Source organism: Malaclemys terrapin, chromosome 2 (genome assembly GCF_027887155.1).
Source record: "Malaclemys terrapin pileata isolate rMalTer1 chromosome 2, rMalTer1.hap1, whole genome shotgun sequence".
Classification (NCBI taxonomy): Eukaryota; Metazoa; Chordata; order Testudines; family Emydidae; genus Malaclemys; species Malaclemys terrapin.
In genome coordinates this window covers 248,834,942-248,862,547 of record NC_071506.1, presented here as the reverse complement: position 1 = coordinate 248,862,547, position 27,606 = coordinate 248,834,942, and the positions used below count along the sequence as shown (strand labels likewise).

Sequence of the window (27,606 nt, the reverse complement as noted above, 5' to 3'; positions counted from 1 at the left end):
AATCATTCAGCAGATGAATAACATGGATCATTCCGCTCATTTTTCTGGAAATTTCCATTACATTTGAATTTAGAATTATTGTTATTATCTGTGTTCTTTAATGGTGCCTTGTGATAAATAATTAGTGCCAAAATCAAATCATCTGGTTTAGTGAGGTATTTTTTCAGGCTGATATTCTCATCTCTTGCATCTTGTTGGAGTAGAACTTGATATTTTTTAACAAATTATCACAGGCAGTTATTCTTCCATTACCTTATGTACAAAATCCAGACTTATGGCAATAGCACTTCTGAGATCTTGCATGCTTGATTTTAGCTCACTATTATGTGATGGCAAACTATCAGCACTGAGCCTCTCTCTCTCATTTCAGATCAACAATGCACAATATGCTCTTTAGCGGGACTGGAAGTGGTCTAGGACTGCAACTTCTTTCCAGCTATTTTTAGGCGAAGTTGCAAGATGGCCATAATGAAGAGATCAAAAGTTAGAAAAACAACAACAATCCATGGACATTATTTTGTACCATAAATAACCTCTGTTTTCCATTATTATAGGTCTGCAAATAAACAATATATGTACAATAATAAAAGTGAACATTTTAAAAAATAGGTATCAACCATTGTAAATTCACTCAGGCTCATTTAGGACAATTGGGGGATTTTCAGCAAGAATTATAATACATAAATCTGCAAATTAGGTTCCAGATTTGATCTTTTTCTATCAAACTTTTCCTCTTTAAAAAGAACAACTGTTTCTGGCACTGACAAAAGAGTCCAGAACCATTTCTCACAGTTCCCTGAGTCCTGACATACATTAGGGGTGCAAGTCCATCAAGGTGCTGCTTGCCCTCAACTTCCATGGATGTCCGTGGTAGTTTAGGGCACTCAGTCCTTTCAGGATTGGACTCCAGCTGCTCAGCAATTTAAGAAATAAAGCTATTTGCATGCTCTGCTCAGATAAGTGTTTTTTAGCTAACAACACTCGAGTTAAAAAATAAAGGAAATCAAGTGAAAAGTTTGTGCTTTGTTAGGTTATGGCTTTCATAAAGGCTCTGAATTCAAGAAACAAGCAATGCTCATCCGTCACCAGGCAAAGTACACTATGACACATATAATATGCATTGCACCCTTTAGCTGAGAGTTGTTGCAGGAAACAAATGAAAAGGTGCACATGCACAGTAAGTCTTTTCCAGATCTGGAAACAGAACTTGTGAGCCCTGGCTATTAACTTCTGCTATAGCCACTACCCAACATTTCCTTCCTGCAAAAGCAATGTTAATGTGTGTCCATACTCTGGACAGCAACAGCCTTCACTGAGACCCCCAGTGGTAAATTATTCCTGTTCAAAACAGAAATGAGCAAGTCACTGGAATAGCCCTCAGCAGCTCCTGTAGGCCGAGAACATGTGAATGAGCCTCTCCTGGGCATTTGGGATGACCAGAGCTGTGCTAAAAACTTTCTACCCCATGCTGCCCATGCTCTGGGTGAGTTTTCTGATGCACAGGACATTGCCAAAAAAATGTCCTAACCACTTTTAAACACTGATTTCCACTGCTTTCTGATTATCCCAGTCTTACAATGCACCATCAAGCTGTATGGAGGGAGCTGCCATCTTGATAGTTAATTATTCTTTATTTTATTTAAGGCTTTTGTGAGCTGTTTTAGTGATTTATGTTAGTTACAGCAGCTTGAATATCTTTTATATTACACTGCAACGCTGCAAGTCTCATTGTTTACTGGAGAATACAAATGTGACCACCACTGCTCTCACCTTAGCAATTCTAGCTAGGCTATAGATGCCACAACTGCCTCCACAGTGCCCAGAGCAGCGTCACAAGGAGAAAAATCCGGCCTGTTTGCATGATACTTTGTGCTCATGGGTTTATTTGAACAGCCATCTTCCTCAGTCATATACATCAAATAATAAAACCACATGCTTTGTGCTACAAAAACAACTTAGACAAAACATGCTTTCTGTAGTCCTGAGTGCCCCAGGCTAGGAACAGATGGGAAATGTTGTTTTTGCGAATATGGCAAAATGCAATTTATTTGCCTGTTCTACAAAGGTAAAGGAACCAACAACAAACAAGAACAAGTAAGGGAAGGGCAGGCTCCTTCGTGATAACATATTGAGACAAACGTCAGCACTCCAGATATGTTAGGAAAGTTAAAAAGCTTGGCCCAAACTGTAGCATAGAAGTGAACAAATTCATATTAATGGCCTGATCCAAATAGCCTGATCCAAAGGACATTAAAGCCAATGGAAAGAATCCCTTTGATTTTGATGAGCGTTAGTTCAGGCCCTAATTGCACAGAGCAGTCAGGAAAATGGTGCCAAGTTATATAGAAATATCCCCCAGGAACCCTAAACCTACACCTGTGGAGAATGCAACAAGCCCAGCAGCTCCATTCAGTACAGCAATGCATATCTGTTAAGAAGGAGAAATAATCACCAGACAGAAAGTGTGGCTGGGAAAGCCAACCAGTCCCATAACCTGTCTCCTAAAAAGTACGTGGAAAAGGCATAAAATTCACACAGCCCAGGCAGTGCCTCTCTTAATTTCCTAACCTGTGCCTCTCTCTAAAACCCCTGTGGAGAGGGAAGTCCCATAGTGGGAAACGGCCTGGGTTCCATTATTTATTCAGCACGTTCTTGTCCCCCAGGCACCAATAAGATTGAATATTTGTTATGTGACCCTGGCGTATGGAGTTCCTCACAAAAGACAAACACCTCTCTACGCACGTGTGCTGTGGTGGCACAGGGCCATCATAATACGGCAACTACAGTAATCATCTTACAACAAACAATAAGGCTGTATTCCTCTAAAATACTATAGATTACTTAAGCACCAGACAATTGCTTGTAATAATTATTATGACAATATAGGTAAGCCGAGACATTCATGATTTCAACCAGAGACACCTCCCTGGTAATTGCAGCTCTACTAGTCATCTAGGCAACCAGGGTTTAATCCATTTGGCAAAGAAATGCGTCTTTCTAAAATTTACTGAATTTGTGCTTAATCATATTTCAGCATGGAGGGAACTCCAAAAGAATGGGAAATCGACCAAGAAAATTCTGCAAATCTCATTCATAAGCTTTGGGACCTAAAACTGCTTTGATACTGTGAAAACATAGGTGGCAGGAGGTAAGAAGGGAGAAGTGACATGGAGAGGAAAATGTATCTACCTAGCTGAGAGGATGTTGTTTCCTTTGTAGCTGAAGGGGCCACGTGTGGAAAAGGGGAATGGGCTATGGAGTAGAGGGAGGAATCAGGGAACAGCTGCTCTAAACAGCATTTTCCCAGTCTTTATGCATTCCTAACATCTGCATAAAAACCAGAGGAGCTAATGCTGCCTAAAGGAGTCTTATCTCCTCTTCTGTACACTTTCACTTCCAATGAAGGGTTTAGAGCGCTATTGGAACCAATAGCAACAGAGCTCCATTATGGGTTAGCTGAGTAGATCATAAAGGGAGGGACCACATAACTAGGTGAGGAGTCACAGGATTGTAGCCAGAGTTTCCTGTAAATCTTAATCCCCTCCCACCCCACCCCCCAGGAGAACTCCAAGTTCATACTATGCTGCCTCCGTTACCACAATACAGGACTGAACAGAAGGAAGACCAATAGCAAAACTTTCATAGCCCCTGGGGTTTTGGATTATTTTTTCCTCCCTATAAGAGGAACACAAAGACCAAAGTGTAGAATCTGAGACTGTAACCTATAGAACTCTGGGCTATCCAGAGAGTAAACACAAATTCAAAAAATTACTGGGGAATGAGGTTTTCCTTCAATTGGCTTAAATACATGGTGTTTGTAAAGCTAAAAGAAAAGGAGACTGTTAAAGAAATTGGACGTGTACACCTGAAGTTTAATGAAAACCCCATTGTGCCCAATAGATAAATGAGTAATTCATCATTTTGTAAAGATTTCCCCATAAAGTTGCCGAAGACATCTGCCATGCAAGTGATAGCTATGTAAAGGAAGATTATCTTGTGCTTCTAGTTTTCCTGATGAGATCTTTTTTTGTTTCAGTTTTGTTTATAAAGCAGCTTTGCGCCTCTCTCATAATCACTTGGCCTCCTTTTGGAGTTCAACAGCATAGCCCAGACAACTACAAGAAAAGCATCCCATGAGTCATCCATGCTCATAAACACTAACATTCTGCAAATTACACAGGACTATGGTGTTGCAGAAGTTGTAATACATGTGAAAATAATCCTAACTCATATGTAATTGCTTTCTCAACAAAGCCCATTGTTTAAGTAGTGCTCTTAAAAGAAATATTTGCTATAACATCATAATAAACCAAAGTTACTTTCTGAATTGCCTCACTGCAATGGTCTTTTAATGCAAGGGTGGTTATAAAACAATATTAACATTCAGGTTCAGACAATAAGTCAGAGAGACTAAAACTAAAGTAATCTTTGAATATTTAAATACTTCGGAGTTTTAAAATCCATTTATGAGCACCCTACTGAGGCAAACATTTTCTTCCTTATAAAGACAGTTCTATATAGAATATTTTCAATAATAAATATAGTGTTATTTTCAAAATAGCTTACAATATATGGAATTAAAGAGAACCATGAATATTTATTTTTATATAATACCAATACTAATATATATATATATATATATATATTACGTACACTCTCAAAATGCAGTGCTCATTAGCTCATAAAGTTAGTAGAAGCAAATTTTACAGCATAACCTCAATACATATATTGTTTACCTTTAACTTCATATAATGCAAGGTAATTGTAAGTAGTAATACATTTTGCTTCTACTAATTGCACTAGCAAATGTGCACTATTATTTTAAAACAGTATATTCCCAGACGTATGCCATGAATTTACTTTTTTTTTTTTTTTTGGTAATTTCCTTGTCATTTTTGTTAGCTGAATCCCTCTGAAATTTTGCAGTGAACACAAATTTGTAAATTGTCCTGGACACTGCAGGAAGACTGACAAGACACCAGGACTTTGGTTTAACTAGTCCACAGCTGTATTAATATAATACATCTGGGCACAATCCAGCAATAACTTCTCCGGTGAAGGTCAACCTTCCTTTGGTTATTTGTACAACCTGGGGGAGGGCTGCATTCAGCACCTCCATGCCTTTAACCTGTTCCCAGAACCATTGCTGGGACCCCACTGCACTCCTCTCATATAAAGGTTGAGGGAAAGGGCAAAAGAGGTGGTCTCCTCACTGTACCAGACATTAGGAGCTGTAACCCCATTCCACACTTCTTTAATTACATTGTTGGCATCACTGAAACTTGGTGGGATAATACACGATTGGAATGTTGGTGTGGATGGGTACAGCTTGCTCAGGAAGGATAGACAGGGGAAAAAGGGAGGAGGTATTGCCTTATATATTAAAAATGTACACACTTGGACTGAGGTGGAGATGGACATAGGAGACGGAAGTGTTGAGAGTCTCTGGGTTAGGCTAAAAGGGGTAAAAAACAAGGGTGATGTCATGCTAGGCGTCTACTACAGGTCACCTAACCAGGTGGAAGAGGTGGATGAGGCTTTTTTTAAACAACTAACAAAATCATCCAAAGCCCAAGATTTGGTGGTGATTGCTTTGATGAGGAGAAAGCTCTTATTCAAAACCAAATAGCTTAAAAAGCAGAAAAGAGAATTCAGACATTTACTGGCTTTTTGTCCATTTGCTTGAGAATGTTGCACGGGTGTGAAAATTCCTATTTAAACAGAATTTCTATTAAAATTTCAAGAATAAAAATAATTTGTTCATGACTGATTTTATATATAGTGACATCATGGCAAATCTTATCAGTTAAACCATAGTATGCTTAAAATCAGTCATGAGCTCACTCTTTCCATTCTAGCTATTTCCACAGAAAACGAATCTCTTACACTTACTTGTGGTGCAATTCTTGAACTCGATATCATCTATTGCTGCTCCTCCACCTAGGTCTTTGGCACGAATGCCTTCAAATATGACTTCAAAATTCCTCAACTTCCCCAAGTGCAATTCTGCTTTCCTCCATTCATCACCAGGGTTCCCAGACTTACTCCACACTTTTGAAAGGCCGTTATCAGTCTGAAGATGAAAGGAGATATGTATAGTAAGGTATATATAAAGCACAGATTGCTAAATTACTATTGTGTGAAAACAAAGGGAAGACGCTGGGATATGTCCCTTGATACTCCAGTATTATACTGAGTTTTGTCAATAAATGATTGACACATGCTTTGCTGGGATAGAGAGGAAAAAAGAATAAGAGGAAGAGACTATCATACAAATCACATAAACATCTATAATGGATGGAGCACTAATACACAAATTACTGTGTGTATGACCAAACTTCAAAGCAGTGTATGTTGTTATCTTACACTTACACACACATGAATCAGTCTGTCTTATCATTCTGAGAATACCCACTATGATACTTAATGCTGGTTTGTGTAAATGCTAGCGATCAAAAATGTCAGCAGCAGTACATTTGACTTTATACCCCACTCAGGTACAGTCTTTTTGTTTAGAAATATATTACTGGTTACAAGGCTATTTCTTAAATTTTAAATATAGGGGATCTCTCTCAAATAGGTACAATTTTTTACAATTGTTACCATGGTAATAAATGTAATAAGAAAACTAACAAAGATAATAAATCCATAGGTCTACCCTATATGCGTTAAATGGAAACAGTAACATCCTGAATTACAAGTGTGCCAATGTACATAAAAAATTAGCCTCAAAAGCCTCTAGTTAAATCACAGTGTGCAAGCCAAGCAGATGTACAGCATACATTATGCTTAGTATTTGAATAGAACATAAGAACGGCCATACTGGGTCAGACCAAAGGTCCATCTAGCTCAGTATCCTGTCTTCTGACAGTGGCCAATGCCAGGAGCCCCAGAGGGAAAGAACAGAACAGGTAATCATCAAGTGATCCATCCCCTGCTGCCCATTCCCAGGTTCTGGCAAACTGAGGCTAGGACACCATCCCTGCCCATCCTGGCTAATAGCCATTGATGGACCTATCCTCCATGAATTTATTTAGTTCTTTTTTGAACCCTGTTATAGTTTTGGCCTTCACAACATCCTCTGGCAAGGAGTTCCACAGGTTGACTATGCGTTGTGTGAAAAAAATACTTCCTTTTGTTTGTTTTAAACCTGCTTCGTATTAATTTGGTGGCCCCTAGTTCTTGTGTTATGAGAAGGAGTAAATAACACTTCCTTATTTACTTTCTCCACATCGGTCATGATTTTATAGACCTTTATCATATCCCCATTTAGTCGTCTCTTTTCCAAGCTGAAAAGATCTCTCCTCATACCGCAGCCGTTCCATATCTCTAATAATTTTTGTTGCCCTTTTCTGAACCTTTTCCAAATCTAATATATCTTTTTTGAGATGGGGCAACCACATCTGCATGTGTAACGTCATCAGACCCCAGTCGTTGGCTAGCAGGATTGAACTGGGGATCTCTGGAGCTTAGTGCATGAGCCTCTACTGCATGAGCTAAAAGCCAACTGGTTGTTAGCTAAAGCTGTAGAGCAAACTCATTAATCTCTCTCTCTAAGTGGTCTCGGTGCCACTAGATGGGACAGAACATCACACCCAGGAGATGTGTGGGTTACACATGCAGTATTCAAGATGTGGGTGTACCATGGATTTATATAGAGGCAATATGATATTTTCTGTCTTATTATCTATCCCTTTCTTAATGATGCCCAACATTCTGTTTGCTTTTTTGACTGCTGCTGCACATCGAGTTGATGTTTTTAGAGAACTATCCACAATGACTCCCAAGATCTCTTTCTTGAGTGGTAACAGTTAATTTAGACCCCAGCATTTTATATATATAATTGAGATTATGTTTTCCAATGTGTATTACTTCGCATTTATCAACACTGAATTTCATCTGCCATTTTGTTGCCCAGTCACCCAGTTCTGAGAAATCCTTTTGTAGCTGTTCACAGCCTGCCTGGGACTTAACTATCTTGAGTAGTTTTGTATCATCTGCAAATTTTGCCAAGTCACTTTTTCCAGATTATTTATGAATATGTTGAATAGGACTGGTCCCACTACAGACCCCTGGGGGAGACCACTATTTACCTCTCTCCATTCTGAAAACGGACTATTTATTCCTATCCTTTGTTTCCTATCTTTTAACCGGTTACCAATCCATGAGAGAACCGTCCCTCTTATCCCGTGACAGCTTACTTTGCTTAAGAGCCTTTGGTGAGGGACTTTGTCAAAGGCTTTCTGAAAATCTAAATACACTATATTCACTGGAGCCCCCTTGTCCACCTGATCGTTGACCCCCTCAAAGAATTCTAGTAGGTTGGTGATGCATGATTGGTGAGGAATATCAATATTATAATTCCTCATATAGTAAAAAATGACTTGAAAGTATTTTTGTGAATAAAATCACAGAATCCATTAACTATGATTGGTGGATCTGTAGCTGTGACTGTTCAAACACCAGTTATTTATGAAAATGTTGTGGCCCCCAGAGTTTTACACAGTTTAGAACAAATGGTTTTTCAGCCAAAAATGTATTTTAGAAGCTTTTATTTAGCCACGTACAAATGAAATGGGATCCATTTTATGAATGTGCTAGGTATCAATTAGATTTTAAAGCTAAAATCTAACAAACTACATTTCCCAATTGAATAAGTGTTATAGCTAATATTAGAATGGAATCTAATAGGATAACCTTTTTAAAATTGAGTTCAAGAAGTGTTAGCTTACTATTTAATGCTAAATTCTTTTCAGGTCACCTTTTAACTCAAATAATATTTCTTATGGGGGTGCATTTGTTTATTCTTAACTAATCAACAATTTATTAACTCACCCAGAACCACGTAAGTATACAATCAATAGTTTATCAATCAAATGCAACCAAGTTCTTGGCATGTACTGAACAAACCAATACAGTCCTGCAAGCACCTGTCAAAGACTAGGGTTGAGGCTCAGCAGTTGTACCAAGGAGCAGAGCAAATAACCATGATTTCTTATAACATTTACTCATGATTTATTGATAATCAATTCTTTAGTACCTAACACATTTATCACACTTCCAGTATTTCTCCAAAGAAAAAAGATAAAAGTGCCTTCAAGACAATTGTAAGAGAATGGTTCCTGCTATATGAATGGATTGGTCCAAAGGGACAAGCTTAGAATATCAAAAGCAATTGCTTACATTTATCGTTCAATCTCTCTTAAGGCAATTTGCTTGGACTTACAAAAGAGGGCACAGATATATCATTAGTTCAAACCTAAAATATGGTTACTTGAGGTTTCATTAAAGAATGTAGGCTCGGCAAGATAACTTACAGTATTGTTTGTTGAAGAAGAAAAGGAAAAATACAATCTTTGAAATCTCAGAACTTCTTCTTATCCTGTTACCTCTGCAATAAGGAAGAGTCCTTTCCATACAGTTGGTGCAGGTTTTGGTCGCACTGGGGATTCTGTGGCTAGAAAAAATCCTCTGGGGTCCCACGTGGAGCCCTCAGATTTCTATACCCTGATTTCAAGCTCCTTGAAGGAGGCTACCCTGTGATTTTTATTAGACTTGTGCCAACTGAGTGCTCCAATTTCAGCTCTCTCGGTTTCTCTGCTGTTTTGTTGATATCCAGTGGATGGTACCAGTATGTAACAAATTTATTCAATGCTTCCTTTAATCAGAGGGTTTAATTCATTTCATAGATTGTCTTTTGATATTTGCACCAACTATTAATATAAATCCTCCGTTCAAAGTTCTTAACCTGGGGTGCACACACCCCCTGGGAGTGCGAGATGCCCTTTCTGGGGGTGCGAGACATGCCAGATTTTTTTAGAAGGTAAATCATCGAAAACACAAATTAAGCATGTAAGTACAACTACTCTGTTTCATCAAACCTATGTATTTATTAACATTATACATTTTTTAATGATAACTGCCTTACATTTTAACTGTGAAATTAAAATAAATATATAATTCTCTCTCTTTCATTCTATAGTTATGATATATCTAGGTTTAAAGAACTGACCTACTTCAACGATTTTTGATAAGGGGTGCAAGAACATATTTTTGAGAACCAAAGGGGTGCAGGCTACAGTAAAGGTTAAAAACCACTGCTTTAAAGCAATATCTCTTATATTCTAAAGTTATACCCTTGCTAGAGGCTTTTATCTTTTAACATTCCTTTTTTCCTTCTAATGCCATACAATTTCTATCGCTTCTGTAGTGCAACAATCATTAATCAAGAAAACAAACAAAATCCCTTATGATCTTCTAAATCTTGTAGACATGCCGTACTTTGATTTGATTGATTTGATCCATCTTTGATTATATCTGGCATTCTTCAGATCTTTCAAGGCTTATCATAGGATGTGAGACATTACATTAGAAGAACAAAGATAGAAATCTCTATATGTGAATAAACTATCTGATTCACAAAGCAAACAAATGTATTGTTTCCAAGTTGGTGTGAAATTATATATATATGTATATATATATATATATACACACACACACACACACACACACACAGAAAGTTCCTGAGGTACCAGGAAGTTTGGTCTTTGGAGCTTTCAGGTTTTTGGATCATCAGTCATAGACTCATAGACTTTAAGGTCAGAAGGGACCATTATGATCATCTAGTCTGACTTCCTGCACAACGCAGGCCACAGAATCTCACCCACCCACTCCTGTAACAAACCCCTAACCTATGCTTGAGTTATTGAAGTCCTCAAATCGTGGTTTAAAGACCTCAAGGTGCAGAGAATCCTCCAGCAAGTGACCCATGCCCCACGCTGCAGAGGAAGGCGAAAAACCTCCAGGGCCTCTACCAATCTGCACTGGAGGAAAATTCCTTCCCGACCCCAAATATGGTGATCAGTTAAACCCTGAGCATGTGGGAAAGACTCACGAGCCAGCACCCAGGAAAGAATTCTCTGTAGTAACTCAGATCCCACCCCATCTAACATCTCATCACAGACCATTGGGCATATTTACCTGCTAATAATCAAAGATCAATTAATTGCCAAAATTAGGCTATCCCATCATACCACCCCTCCATAAACTTATCAATCTTAGTCTTGAAGTCAGATATGTCATTTGCCCCCACTACTCCCCTTGGAAGGGTGTTCCAGAACTTCACTCCTCTAATGGTTAGAAACCTTTGTCTAATTTCAAGTCTAAACTTCCTAATGTCCACACTTTTTGTGCCCAGGTCAGTAATTAAAGATTAAATAAGATTGGTCCCAAAACCGATCCCTGAGGAACTCCACTAGTAACCTCCTTCCAGCCTGACAGTTCACCTTTCAGTATAATCCGTTGTAGTCTCCCCATTAACCAGTTCCTTATCCACCTTTCAGTTTTCATACTGATCCCCATCTTTTCCAATTTAGCGAATAATTCCCCATGTGGAACCGTATCAAATGCCTTACTGAAATCGAGGTAAATTAGATCCACTGCGTTTACTTTTTCTAAAAAATCTGTTACCTTCTCAAAGAAGGAGATCAGATTGGTTTGGCACGATCTACCTTTTGTAAAACCATGTTGTATTTTGTCCCAATTACCATTGACCTCAATGTCCTTAACTACTTTCTCTTTCAAAAATTTTTTCCAAGACCTTGCATACTACAGATGTCAAACTAACAGGCCTATAGTTACTCGGATCACCTTTTTTTCCTTTCTTAAAAATAGAAACTATGTTAGCAATTCTCCAGTCATACGGTACAACCCCTGAGTTTACTGATTCATTAAAAATTCTTGCTAATGGGCTTGCAATTTCATGTGCCAGTTCCTTTAATATTCTTGGATGAAGATTATCTGGGCCCCCCCAATTTAGTCCCATTAAGCTGTTCGAGTTTGGCTTCTACCTCGGATGTGGTAATATCTACTTCCTTATCCTCAATCCCATTTGTCATCCTACCATTATACCTAAGCTCCTCATTAGCCTCATTAAAGACTGAGGCAAAGTATTTGTTTAAATATTGGGCCATGCCTAGATTATCCTTAACCTCCACTCCATCCTCCATGTTTAGCGGTCCCACTTCTTCTTTCTTTGTTTTCTTCTTATTTATATGGCTATAGAACCTTTTACTATTGGTTTTAATTCCCTTTGCAAGGTCCAACTCTACATAGCTTTTGGCCTTTCTCACTTTATCCCTACATGTTCGGACCTCAATAAGGTAGCTTTCCTTGCTAATCCCTCCCTTCTTCTTTTTCTTAATCACCTCTCGGAGATGCTTACTCATCCAGCTTGGTCTACAACTCCTGCCTATGAATTTTTTCCCCTTTCTTGGGGATAGTTCTGCTGATAGTTTCTGCAACTTTGACTTGAAGTAATTCCAGGCCTCCTTCACCTTTATATCCACAAGTTCTTCAGTTCAATCCACTTCCCTAACTAATTTCCTTAATTCTTTACAGTTAGCCCTTTTAAAATCAAAAACCCTAGTCCCAGATCTATTTTTGTTTATTCTTCCATCTAGTTTGAACTGAATTAGCTCATGATCACTCGAACCAAGGTTGTCCCCTACAACCATTTCTTCTATGAGGTCCTCACTATTCATCAAAACCAAATCTAAAATGGCATCCCCTCTTGTTGGTTCTTCAACTACTTGGTGAAGGAATCCATCAGCTATCGCATGCAGGAAAATCTGAGCCCTATTATTATTAGTAGCACTTGTCCTCCAGTCTATATCTGGGAAGTTAAAATCTCCCATGATCACACAATTCCCTTTAGTGTTTACGTCATTAAAAACATTAAAGAGGTCTCTATCCATATCCAAATCGGATCCCGGCGGTCTGTAGCACACCCCAAGCACTATCTCAGGGGAGGCTCTAGTAGCTTTCTTTCCCAATGTGATTTTTGCCCAGACAGACTCCGTCTTATCCATTCCATCACTTCTTATTTCTTTACAGTCTACGTCATCATTGATATACAATGCTACTCCACCACCTTTGCCTTTATTTCTGTTTTTCCTAAACAGCACATACTTGTACTCCAGTCATGACTACTATTCCACCATGTTTCTGTTATCCCTGTAATATCTGGTTTCACTTCCTGCACCAGTAGCTCTAGTTCCTCCATTTTGTTACCTAGGCTCCTCGCATTAGTGTACAAACTGTCAGGCTATTCCTAAATAATTTAAACCTACATATTTTTCTCCACTTCTCTAGTTCTTAATTAACATATAGGAGCAATGGTGTACTCTGCACCGGAAAGGGGACATTTACACTTGTCTGTTGCCTCGCAGGGGTTCTTCTTTTCTAAACCAAGAGAGATGGAAGTCTCATCTATAAGTAAATTATGGAAGTCCTTAGCTTGTAAAACTAACAGTAGCTGGAAAATTCCTTATCAAACATCAGAGTTTTCCTCTCCTAGGAATTTTATATTATAGTTTTAGCTTGATTAATGCTACACAGACAATATGTTCCACCTCTTGAGATGAGCCTACTGAGTCTCATTGTCTTTAGCTAAGGATTGGATTATGCATATCAGTGATTGCCACCAGGTAGTTAAAAGGGCAGAGAGATAGAGAACTGGAGTTGTTAGCAACACATATTCAAGCCATATTTTAATGTCTATCCACCTTAAAGCTATTTGTTATTCTCCTATTTAAAAAAAAAAAAATCAGTCACCTAATCAAGCTGAACAAACACCATGTGATGTAGGTGACCGATCAAATACGACCAATAATGAAGAATCACAGCAAACTGTTTGTAAACAAGCAAAATTTAAAAGGTATGGAGGCAAAAGTAAAGGGAAGCAAAAAGATGAATAACATCTCTGTATATGGTGTGCCTGTTGGAGCATGCTTATGTGAATAATACTGCATCATACCTGGTTATGGCAACTGAGAGCGGTAGAGAAGTGAAGCGGAGCACTTTTGATATTACATAAGCAATGCATGTACACAAATATTTCATTCATCAGTTTTACAAATTACCTAATAATTTAAGCATGGAATTGCTGGTACCTGTATTACAAAGACATATCACACATTGAAAAAACTGACATGCGACTAAGTGATTGACTCCAATGGCATTGAACTGATGGCCCTATACATAGTGTCTCATCATTAGCTATCTCTCATGGGTCATGTAATGACTGAGCACAGACACACACTGCAAACTTAGCCTCTGACCCTTTGTAATGTCTCACTGATTTAGAATCTATGGCATGATTAAAGATAAAACAACATACAAATGCCTCTCATTGGTACTTAGCAATATAAATGAGATGGATGTTGATTGAAATCAATTTTGACTTACATAACTAATTTGCTTACAATGAAACTCCTGTACCCATTCTGTTTCTCTGCCTTCAAATGTTATAGATCCATTCATCAGGTGTATCAAGCCCCCTTTTGGCCTACAAGCAACATAATTAAGGGTGATGGGAATTCTTTAGTCAAGTGAATGTGGACCTCTCTTTAACCATTCCTTTGGAGCTACAGCCTGAAAGCAGAAGTGTATATTAAAATGTTCTTTTTGGGGGGAACTAAGGTGAAGAATTGAAATCCGGAGTAAGGATTCTAGGATGACTCTGGGACTTCTAGCAGGTAGATGCAATATAGCAAACACTGATTGAAACAAAGTTTGTAAAATTGATTTTCAAATCTAATTTTATTTCATTCATGTATTATTTTTATTCATAAAATACATAGGCAACATTATGTGGTAAAGGTTTCAATAACTCCAAAATGTCCATCCCTTTGATTCTATTCTCCTTGAACAATCTCTAAAACAGGATTACAATTTATTAGAGTTAATTGGTTTAAAATTTGGAAATCACTCTCATCTATCCAGCACACAAATAAAATGGATGAACACCAAGAGAAGCATTTGGCTTTTAGTTTTACAGCATGGTAGACAAAACAGAACAGAAGCATTCTCTGGCATTTAAGTGCATTTAATCAGTTTGTTGTCTCTGCACATATGTGCAGTCTGCCCTTGAAATCTCTTTGGTATGGGAAAACTTCCCCAACATTATTAGAAAGAAACCACTGATTAATTTTACAAAAAGTAGTAGAGTAATGTCTATTGATTGGGGAATTAAACACAGCCTTAAACTGAAGCGGATATTAAAATGCTAAATGAAGATAGAATTCCTATCAATTTAAGCATTTAATTGAAACAAAGTAAAGTAGAAATATCCAGTACCTCTGGGCATTGCAGAATTGGGGGTCTTAATATGGTAAAGATTTAAGCATGTGCTTAACTTTATGAAAGTCAATGGATCAATTATCAGTGTGTAAAGTTGAGCATGTATGTAAATTCATGCAAGATCCCATTTAACCATATCAGGGGCCCAAATTTATCACTCCTTACTCAGTCAAATTCCTATTGATTTCAACGGCATTTTGACTAACTATTCCATTTTTTTCTGTTCAGGTTCTAATGCCAACTCATTGCCATGGTATGTGCGAAAGGGGTGCTGAAAGGAGTGGGTGAAATGGATTCAACATTTTCATAAACATTTGTGCAAAATTTGTTACCAAGCCATTTTGTATGATGTCACAGCCCCAAAGTGTCGATTCTTTGGGCAATCACATAAAATGGAATATTTTCACAGTGAGGTGTACACATATGCAAAAATACCCTTTTGCTCAAATTTTTTCACATGCACATTTTGTAAAAGTGGAGTAGATGTGTCCTCCTATCTCAAAAAGCCATATATACAGTCATACAGATTAAGCATAGGGCAGGGTGCCAGGAGACTAGATTTCCATTTCTATCCATGACTTGACTTGATTCAGTGATTTTCTGCACATATATTATAGTAGTATCTTGCACACAGCATGTAGAACTAGCTATTACTTGGCCTACCACAGCTGCACACAAGGAACTAAAAGGCAGTGAGACACACCCTCCTCTACACAGCTGCATTTAGGATTGGATTGTTCAACCAGAGCTTCAGGTCCCCTGAACAATTCAGCCCTTGCACTTTGGCTGCCACCCACTGGAAGTGAATGGGCAAAAAGGGGATGGAAGCAGGCAGATAGAGAGAGCTGCCTTGTCTCTGTTCCCTCCCCCCTCCCAATATATGCCAGTCAGTGAAGCTGGCACAGTGTGAGGTAGGATGTAAGGTGCACCCTTTTTTCTGGTATGTACCTGGCATCAGCAGTTCACAGCTCATTCTGACAATATTCTGGATTCTGTTTCTGGAATTATTGTTTTGTTTATGGTATTCTCCAGCCATTCATTCTGTTTGGGCACCGGCATGTCTTCTTTACCTTCATACTGTGTGTTTTATAGAAACAAACATAACTCCAGGGTGAAATAAACAAATAATCTATGCTTTGCTTTTGACCTTCCTATGGCATCTAGGCATCTTGTGACCCTTATGTACTGAATGTATATATATGTGTATTGACATAAAACAGTGCAGCAAATATGACAATAAGAAGAAAGCTGACTCAGTCCAGAAAAGGTTGCAGACCACTGAGAGAGACTTTTTGTTTCTTTGTTTGTTTGTTATGAAGCTATCCTTGTACTGACACATGCACACATTGAGTTTATCTGGACTGCTGATTCAACCTGGACTGATGGCGAAAGGCCCAGGCTAACCATATGTTCCATTAGAGTAATAAAGGATGTTGAAGAGTTGTTATTTCTGGTACTAATACCAGTGCTGCTGCTTGTGTGTGTGCGGTGATCATTCTGGTTGTTACTTTCCCTATCAGCGTGGGGCAATGTAAAAGTACATTCACAGCACTTTTCAAACTCTGCTTTGTGTGTTTGTATGCATGTAATCTTGTCCATCTGCCACTTATTCCTAGCTCTCACCACACACCTCCTCTGCCTCATAGACCATCCTCCTTTTCTTTCCTCCTTCCTTTCCCCCCCACAGGCTTCATTTCCCCAACCTTGTCACGTTCACCCCTTTACAGTTCCCACCAGCCCTACTTCCTCCTTCCCCTCTCTACCAGCATCAATCTAGGTCCTACATCTACTTCCTCCTCTTCAATTTGGGTGACATTTGCCACATCCCTGATGTCCCTCCATCCCAAACCTCTCTGCCTCCCACACCGGTCCCACTACCATCACATCTGCCCGTCTTGTGACACCATTCCTAACCTCCCATCCATCCCTCTCCATCTTCCTCCCTTCTCTTGATGTCTCTAGATCACCATTCCATCTCTACAAAGTTCACAGCCATTCATGACCTTTTCAGAGCTCGCTCCTGGCTTTTGCAGTGTCCTGGACTCCTTAGTCTGACATGGCTTCTGCAGCTGCCCTCTGTCATGGAGGCCTGTCCTCTCACATTCCCCACCCTGGATCAGACAGTGGTGGGGGTGTTGGGCTTATACTCTCCCTTTTCTGCCACTTTGAAACCCTCCCTCATTTTCACCCCGGCTCTCTCTTCATCTCCTCACAATCTCCCACTCTGATCCTCAATAACTTCAGCTTCCATGCTGCCGATCCCTTCGCTACATGTTTCTTTGCCCTCATGTCTCCTTTCAACCTGCAGCCCTGTCCAACTCTCCCACTCACCAAAAGTGCTGTTCACTTAACTTGGTCTTTATCATGCATTGCTCTCGCTCTGATATCTCTGTTGCTGAGTTCTCCCTCTCTGGCCATCACATTGTATCTTATAGGATCACCTATCAGCCCCCTCCCTCATGTCCTGTCACTCGGCCCGTCTCTGACTTCCAGTCTATCAATGTTGATGACCTCTTGTCTGCTTTCAGCCCTCTCCTCCCTTCTCTTTCTTCCTTTTTTTTTTTCATTCCTCACTCTCCTCCTCTCTTGACTCTTTGGCTTCTGTGCCAACCCACATTCCTGGTTCAGACCCAACATCCTCTCCTTCATTTACTCCACATTTCTAGCTAAAAAACTCCACTTCTCCAGTTTAATTGAATTCCAGGTCCCCAATCCCAGCTGTCAACTTTTACTCAGTCCTCAAACCTCCATGCCCCCACTTCCCTCTCGGCACAGGATCTCAGTGATTCTTTCCAAATGTTTCTCTTTTCAGCATTTTCTGATAAAAAATTCTTGACCAGCTCTAGTCAAGGCATCATCAGCAACAATAGAGTAGCAACTGACTGTGGTTTCCAATAATAGTACTCATGGCTTCCAGTCTGCCAGCATCCAGTCATGCTAAATGACAGCTGCCCCAAAACAATGGGAGAATTACCTTTAGATAAATTGCAAAAAGTTTAGATTTGTATATTTACACACCTAGACTTATTGGGAAATTTATATTCTGAGTAAACTGCATCTATGAGGGTTTTCTGGAGAGGAATCCAAAACTTCCTCTTGTGGTCCGATGGGAATTATTTTATTGTGATTTCACTAAATTTAAAGTCAGATTTTCCTCATGTTTGTCTTCATCTGGAGAATTTAAGGTGCTTAGAACTCTCCTTGATCTCAGTTAAAAGAACTCCAGAGGAAATAACCTCTCATTAGGCTCAAACTCCTCTTGAAGTTCCCAGTCAGATTATCCTTCCACTGGGAATAAGAGAGACAAGGGTGAGGATTTCTTACTACCTTTGTTTGATTGCCTTTTCTTTTCTTATTATTTTTCCTGTGTAGTAAAGACTATGCAATTCTTAAGACTGCTGTTATAATGTGTTCATAATAACATTAAGTACTGACCTCAGATGCAGAGGAATAAGTGATTTTTCCTTACACAACAATATATAGTAACCTCCTAAGAGATTTTAACTCTTTGACACAAGGACACACCAGATATTCCTGACTGAATATAAAAGTCCTGCTTTGAAAAAACTGCCTTGATAGTACAATAAAATATTGTTGGATTCCCATTGTTTACTGCTGCCATGTCTCTCCTTCTCTCTCCATACCATGGTTATAAAGGAATTCAAAATCTTTCCCCACCTCATTTGCATCGGATATCTACTTCAGCAGATGCACAGGAAATGAAACTGGATTTTACCAACTGGATAGAGGCAATGAAAACAACTGCTAAATATTCCTGGTCTCCCAAGAACAAATATCCTCTTCTAGGCTTTTTCATCAAGGATAGAAATCTTTCAAGAGATTAATCACAAAAAAAGTTTTAAAATATACATTGTTCATATTTATAAAGGGTCTTCCAGGTTTCCTTTCATACTATTGAAAGGTATCTCTGTGCCTATTAACCAACGGGCAATAGGCTCCTACCCGCTCCTCCTTCAAGTTCCTTTTGAAAACATACTTTTTCCAAGAGGCCTGCAAATCCTAGTCCTTTACTCCAAAGATTTTACCAAATGATAAATATCACCAAAAATGTAAAACAACCATTGCCTCCCCCCCCAAAACCAAGTCAACTGTGGAACTAACACGATGTTTATTTAAATGTCACTGCCCATTAATCTTCTGTCCTTTATATATTTCTTAATTAGACTGCAAACTCTTTGGAAACATGTCTTCTTACTTTTTGCACAGCACCTCACACACTTTTCATGGTACGGTATCAATAAAAAATGGTTTATGTGAAGTCCTAGTGACTGCTCACATTTGCTCTGCTTGCTGATATTATAAATATAATTGAGGCCTTCCAATAGCTGACCTGGTTGTTTGAGGCTGGGATCCCCTCAGTGTGACTCAGGTCTCTCACTTCTCAGCAAGGAGCAGAATAGAGACCTATGCTTCTGCTCCAGCCAATCCAAGATGTGGGAAAATGAGGAAAACTCAGTTTTTATTTGTCTATCCATTTTATAGCCCACTAGGCAGATGCAGCTCTGCAAATCACATAAGCATCAGTGGATTCTAGCTGATATTTCCAGATGTGTCTAGTGATTTTCGGTACCTCGGGGTTTATGTGATGAAAGCTGTCATTGCTTAAAGAGTCCTGATTTTCAGAAAGTGCTGAGCTCTTGACATATGAAACTTAGATCCTGCAAAGTTGTCAAGTTGGCTATGCAAAAACTGAGGTACCCAGAATCACAAGTCAGCTGTAAAACCTGGCCCTGCTGGGAATTAAATCCCTAAAGCCTGGTTTGAAAAATGTACCGCTTAATTTCTAGATTAAAACACAAAATAAAACAGAGGGCTCCAAGTCCTTTTTGAAAACACGTAATAGGTTCTGCCTCTCTTTCCATTTCTCATTATTTTCCTCTTAAAACTCAACCATCTCCATAGACAGTTATAGACGTCTCGTCTTCCTAAAAGAATATTGTTTAGAGTACTTTAAACAGCTCAATCCTCCAAACTTTTCAGAGTCAGGCTTTCTGTTGGCTTCACGTGAGGAAGGCTAACTCAACTAGATCCAAAAATTGTTCACTCATGAGATGGGCCAATACTAGAATTTTGAATCCAACACAGGGCCATTCCATTGCACGTGCCCCTGTGGCATGCCCCTCTGGTTTTGATTTTGGTCTGGGCTAGAGCTGAAACAGGAAGGAGCCTGTTTTCTATCTCTGGTTCAATAGCAGCAGATATCTCACATAAATAACTGACCTCTCGAAATAACTGACCTCCACCATTCAAGATGAGAAAAGCAGCTGACTGCACAATAACTGCATTCTAAATGTTGAGAGCATTCCTCACTCAGGTAGGGAACAGATGGGTTTTTTTTTTCTTAATACTTTTGTGTCAGTAATAGTCTTAGAACACCAAATGGGAGAAAGAATCCCAAATAGTTTAATAGAGAGGAATAATCTAAAAAGAAAAATAAAACAAGATCTTTTAGGACACTCATGACAGTAAGAAAAATCAGAGCAGACAGTAAGGTCATGAGAAAGATGTGAGTTATGAATGACTGGGCCTGTCCCCTGAAACACTGTCATTCAGTAGGCTCATAACAATTCAATACAAACAGCTCAGTAGCATTTGATGACAGCATTACTAATGATAATTCGTCTCAGCTTTGATGTGCTATTTTATTTTGGGGAAAGACAAGCACTATCTATAATTTGTTAAGTCTGTAAATCAAAATAAGTCACTAAATTTAATCTTGTTAATCATGTACAAATACCACGTGCATAGCAATAGTTATACAGTATATGTAGCTGTCCCTTTGAAAATTTGTCCCTCTTATTTAATGAATCCACCAACAGGGACATGAAGGCTGATCTATCAGAGGAATCTACTGAAAATTAGTATTAATTATCTAAAACTGGAGCTCTACATCAAACACATAAACCAGTCCAGGTTCAATTCCAAAAACAATTTCATTTGGAAGAACTGCAAGAGAGACAAAGAGAAACGATTTCAATAAATGTGAAAGCTTTAAAGGCTGAACTTTTTATTTACTTTCAACAAGCAGGCCGAAAGATTTGAAAATATTCAAAAAACGTAGATGGAAAAAAATATCTTACACAGATATCAACATGTGCTGGGGTCTATAAACCCCACTCTTGGCAACAAGGGGTTAAGGAATTGTTTTGGGCTCAGCTAGCCCTGCCCACCTGCCCCCCATACCCTCACCTGCAGGAAATGCGCCATCTGCTGGAAGAATTAAAAGGCAGGGAATTAGCTCACTTGGGTGGCAGAGCTGGAGGTGGGCAGACCTGCAGCCTACAGCTGCAGCAGAGCAGAGAAGACTCTGATGCAGCTACCCAGAGGGGCCCACCCTGAGGGAAGGGAGGAGCCACCCCAGCTTCAACCAGAGAGGGAAGTATCCTGTGGACCTTGGACTTTGGTAACCCCCTTTACCTACTGTGGTCTGGGTCTCCCCACCAGGGGATGCTTGGACTAAGCTGATCCCAAGGTGGTAGACAAGAGGAAGAGGCCCAGGGAGGACAGTCTTAAGCAGCCTTAGTTGCCAGATTACTGGTAGCCCACGGGGCCCTGGGTCAGAGCCTGATGGAATGGGAGGGCCCGGGCTCCTCTCCCCAAAATTTGGCAGTAAGGAGTTGCAGCCGTGACCATTAAGCCATGCTCCCCAAGAGAGGACCATTACACAACCACATGGCAACAATCTCAATGGTAACCATTCCAAAGCAGGGGGAATGTAATCAGTCAGCCACATGGCAGACAGGGGTTTACTTTCCAAATCACCTTGGGTTTGATCCTGCAAAGTGTAGAGTTAGGGTTACCATACGTCCGGTTTTTCCTGGCCATGTCCGGCTTTTCGGCACTCAAACCCCCGTCCGGGGGGAATTGCCAAAAAGCCGAACATGTCCGGGAAAATGCTGGCCAGGCACTTCCCCTCCCACGGTGGCTCTGCTCCTCTCCTGACTCTTCGGCTCTGTTTAAGAGCCGAGCTGCCCGAGCGCTATGGGCTTCAGGCAGCCCCCTTGCCTCCAGACCCCAGCCGGGCACTTCCCCTCCCGGGCTCCGGCGGCATAGGGTCCAGAGGTATGGGGGCTGCCCGAAGCCGGTAGCAGTGGGGCAGCTCGGCTCTTAAACAGAGCGGAAGAGTCAGGGGAGGAGCAGAGCCTCCGGCCGCGGCGGCTCTGCTCCTCCCCGACTCTGTTTAAGAGTCGAGCGCTACGGGCTTTGGGCAGCCCCATACCTCCAGATCCTGCGCCGCCGGAGCCCGGGAGGGGAAGTGCCCGGCCGGGGGCGCAGGGTCCGGAGGCAAGGGGGCTGCCCGAAGCCAGAGCGCTACCGGCTTCACGGTTTGCCAGGCAGCCTCCAGACCCAGCCGGCTCCAGCTGCGCTGGGGAAGTGCCGGCCGGGGGCGCAGGGTCTGGGGGCTGCCCGGCAAACCGTGAAGCCGGTAGTGCTCGGGCAGCCCTTTCCGCGTGGCTGGGAGTGGGAGGGAGCGGAGTTAGGGCGGGGCTGGGCCGGGGCGGAGTGGGGCGGGGCTGGGGGTGGGAAATGGGCGGGTCAGGACCCCGTGGAGGGTCCTCTTTTTTTATTTGTTAAGTATGGTAACCCTAGTAGAGTGCCCTCAGTTCCAGTGCCTTTAATCAGAATTCAGGACACTCATCACTGAGCAGGATTGAGTTGACTAGAAATAAGTTTGTCTCAAAGGCTGGTAATTTTTTTTCAGACAGGATCCACAAATGCCACCTCGCTCAACCTTGCCCTAAATAAAAGCATTTGTAAAACCCTAACCAACTTTAAGACAGAGTTACAGAGCTAAACTTTCCAAAGGTATTTTGCCCAAGCATGATATGTCATGTACACATACATTGGCCTGTGTGAAAATTTTGCTTAATTGTCAAAGCTAACTTACAACATTCTGAAAATGCAACTGATTGTATAAAAAGAGGAAAACATGGATTGAAAAAAACACTGACGTTTCAGCTCCTTTTGGGCCTTTATTAAGAAACGTGCATGTATTGTTCTCAGCAGGCTTCTATAATCAAAGTTAATGATATCGCCCATTCTTCTACCTCATTTTCTAAGTTGTGCAAAGCACTGAGATAATTTTCACTCCCTATAAGTTCTTTTTTCTCCCAATTGCTGGTTACAAATTAACAGCATCATAATGAAAATGCTTATATTTTCATCAAAGAATATATACTGTAAAGTTACATTTTAGTAAAGAAAATAGGAAATATAGTGTTACTTTACTACTTCCTTAAACATGCCAGTTCCGATCTCTTGAAACACTTGCAGTGTCTGAAGGTTTCTGCTGCTTCACACTATGATGGGTGTTAGCACCTGAAGTATTTTCTAAGAGTCAAGTGCTGAGGCTCTCACTTGGTCCATAATTGATATGAGCTTTCATTGAGCTGATGGGAGCTAGCCTGAAAAAGGACTGGGTTAAAAAACTGAGGAAGGACCTCAGGATTTGGTTATAAGGGAATAGGCATTTCCAGGAAGGTCACCTGATCACATGGCCTTCCCCAGAAGTTAAGGTGAATTTAGAGTTTAGAGTGGATGCTCGGGACAGTGACTACACAGATTGTCAGCAGATACCGGATTATTCCATGCCTATTAATCACTAATATATTGACAACATTTCAAATGTAGTTCAGCCCTCATTTAGTGGAGGGGAAGGGGAGTGTGTTAACTGATACATGATTTCCTCTGAAGGAGTATTCCCTGGTTTGCAAGCATCAGAAATGCACATACTTTTTTCTGTGCCTTTTCAAACTCCCAAACCTGTTAGATTTTCATCTAAAGACAACAAAACACTTCTCACCCCAGATTATATCTTTGTACATTTCCCTGAAACATCTGCTATCAAGTGCTTATCAGCATGCTTTGGCTCTTAGAGTACACTTTCATACCATGCATTATGCTTACTACTTCGGTCAGGGTAACACAATAGCTCTTCACTTTAAATTCTCATTCCATATGCACTGTGCATTGTTTATCAGCTTCATATCCTCAGATGAAATCCAGTCATCTTATTCCCCCATATGAAAACTCTTATTGTTTGCCTCTCTAGCAGTATTTTTTAAAAACTCTCCTCAGTATGTCTTTTCTTTCTCAAGCAGTTTAATGGATACAATTTTGATTGCTTTGATTTCATTTCTGAGATTAGCTCTGCTAATACTAAGTAACAGTTAACATCAAAGCCATTTTAAATGGGATCATTTGAATTTCAGGCAGTATAATTGAATTTTGTCTCAAATGTTGTCACACTTTTGATTTAATTTTTTTTAAAAGGTTTCCACCATTTTCTTCTATTTAAAAGGCTCAGGGCACCTGTACCTGTGGAAATCCAGAACTAGCATTTGAGACAATTGTTGCCACAAAAATAAATGGGCAGATTTTAGAAAACATTACAGCCTTTAATTCTAGACTTACCTGCAGCATTATGCATCCTAAGCATCTGCAAGACATGGAATTCTAGATTCCTAGGCTCACATGCAAAAAATAAACTCAAACTCTTAGTTCATCCATTGTTTGCCTAAACTTACATACAGCAGTGTACATGGAGCACAACACCCTGTGAAATCACACAATTAGCAAGATACTTGCAACAAGATCAACTCAAACCTGTCATGTTCCTGTTCACATATGTCTTGCTAATTGGACACCATTTTTTTGAAAGTGTGACAAACACAAAACAATATTGCCTGTAGAATTGCTCCCTTTAATAGAGCTGTTTTTATTAGTATCTTTGTCCTTAACTCATGCAGTTCCACACATCTCTGCAGTAAAAGCAACACTTTTTATATCAGTGCTGATAACTTCACTGCACATCTCATTTAAGAACTGCATTTTAGCTCATTATAGCTTTGTTGTTTGAGCATCAGCAGCTTCTGCTATCAACTGAATTATGGGCCGACAGAAAGGAATCAAATTATTCTTTCAAACTACTGGTATGTAGGCGCCAGGAAGAGGGACATTGCGTTAGAATAGCAAAGGGTGACTGTCCAGTAATGGGGTCTTGCTGAACTGCATTACATAAATGATCTTGTTAGCTTCCTTTGTGGCAAGTGAAGCTTGAAGATAAAGCTATCTGTGGCTTAAAGAGCTGAAAGAGCTTAACTGGGTCCAGAAAATGCAACATTCCGATACCTAGTCAATGGCCCATAAAAAGTAAATGGCAATCTTAGATAAAGCTCAAATAAGCATCCAGCAGTTGGGATGCTTATCAATCATTTAACTGAACTATGACTCCAAACTTTTCCACCATCTGGATCAAACCAGACAGATTGTTTTGCACGTGTGGGGGATAGGTACTTTTGGAGGTGGACTGCTCCCCACTCTGGGTAGACACACATTTTAGGGAGTAGCTTCATAGCCCCAAAACCGCATTGGACAAAAGTATTCCTTGGGTGTGTCCAGGAAGCTTGCTTTCCTATGTGGGTATAAGCCCTCACCCAGCAATCCTGCTTTCCTCCTCCAAGGCCTTCTTCAGGATGTGGCTAATGGTCCTACTGGCCCTCTTAGGGAGGAGGTAGTTGTGAGTGGGACCCAGTAATTCCTCAACCAAGAACCACCAAATTGCACTTTTACACTTAGAAGCACCTGGCCCATCACCAGAGTTTACATCCACACCACAATACAGAATTGAAAAGTCTTGCAGCCAAAGAGATTCCTGGGTCCCTCACTTCCCACAAAAGCCACAAATCTCTCAGGGCTAGATTATCTGATTTAAACACAGCTCTGCAATGGGGTTGGTGTGGAGCCACATTCCTCCAGGAGAAATGGTCCTTCTCGGAGTTTCTTTTAACACAGCATAATCTTTCCACTTGGACCTTAATCCTGTACTATGAGCCAGGGTGGAGGAGCAAGGGGTCATGGCCCTGCCTCCTCTGTGCTCCTTTTAGACCAAAGTAACAGAAGGAACATGTCCTTCCTAGAGCAAGGGACTGCAAATATGATAAGCCCCTGCACAAGGTGGGGAGTATCCTGGTTCCCCACACACATCTTCATAATGGTCAGGCATTAATCCAGCCCTCAGCAAGGGAAGGAGAGAGAAAATTGGAATTGGTAGCAGTTCATTAATGCACTGCCCAGAAACAGGCTGAAAAAAGTAATGCCATAACAACACTTTTTAAAGGCTAATAAATGGTGTAGGTTTTCCCTCACAACATTACTTAATGGTCACTTAAACAGCAGGTTCCCACCTCCTTTGGAAAGCAACTGTCTGTTGGCAGGTGACAGAGGGAGAAGAGACTGTCCTTCAAAAGCCATTTAAGAATGTTATTAAAAACAACCACAATGCTTTGAACACCTTCACAGAAATGAATAGTTTTTGTTCATTTCCTAGGATTTTGAACTATGGCTCCCTTCTCTCATCTCCACTGCCTTGTTGTGCTTCTTCAGCCACCCTACTCCAACTTTTGTTTCCAAATCCCAGCTGAACACAGTGGCATGAGGTTTATTTAACGTATTTGTGCTTATGTCCAATGGTGACTAAAAAACCTTGCTGAGGAACAAAGTCCTTGAAAGGCATCTAAGCTGGATCGTCTATTTAATTCCCTCCTCCGCCTCCCACTGGCTACTCAGGCCACAGAGTTAGCATTCCTAATTGCTAGCATAGTCTGAGATTATCCTGATTTGACAAAACTAACTGCTCACCAATCCCATCCAATTGGTTTCCCGCTTATATTTCTGATCCCTAGATTAGTGGTTTTCAAACTGCGGGTTAGAATGTAAGGCACTGGGTTGCGGCAGCTCCGCCGACCAGGCTGTTAAAAGTCCCCAGAAGTGGACCAACTCCTAGCCAGGGGGGCCATGGGTTTCTGTGCGCTGCCCCCACCCCAAGCACCAGCTCTGCACTCCCATTGGCCTGTTCCTGGCCAATGGGAGCCGGGGAGGTGGTGTCTGCAGGTAAGACCCGCACGGAGCCACTTGCATGCCTCCACCTAGGAGCTGGACTTGCTCCTGGCCGCTTCCGGGGCACAGCATGGTCCATGGTGCAAGGACAGGCAGGAAGCCTGCCTTAGCACCTCCCCTGCGCCGCTGACCGAGAGCCGCCTGACGTAAGCCTGCGCCCCAATCCCCTGAGCTCCCCACCAAACCCAGAGCCCATTCCTGCACTCCAAGCTGCTCATTCCCGGCCCCATCCCAGAGCCTGCACCCCTGCAGTCCCCACCCCCGCACCCCACCCTCTGTCCCCGCCCTGAGCCCCTCCCACACCCCAAACCTCTCATCCCCAGCTCCATTAGGTCGCAGGCATCAACAATTTTCTTCAACTGGGTCGCCAGAAAAAAAGTTTGAAAACCACTGCCCTAGATCACATGGGTTTCCCTTTGGCTTTACAGTAAAATACATTCCTCTGCTCCAATCTACAGCACATTAATATGACATGATCATCATATTTAATCATTATTCTTTTTGCTAGTGGCTACAAAATTAATTCTGTGATTCAGAGCTATGGAA

General features: G+C 40.7%; 1 protein-coding gene across 1 annotated transcript in view; it reads right to left on the bottom strand.

Moving 5' to 3' along the window:
* Positions 1–27,606, bottom strand: part of MALRD1 (MAM and LDL receptor class A domain containing 1) — a 435,909-nt gene that overhangs the window by 138,548 nt on the left and 269,755 nt on the right. Inside the window, exon 28 of the mRNA XM_054017027.1 lies at positions 5,893–6,073. Coding sequence (XP_053873002.1) covers positions 5,893–6,073 — 181 coding nt within the window. The remainder of the gene's footprint in view (positions 1–5,892; positions 6,074–27,606) is intronic.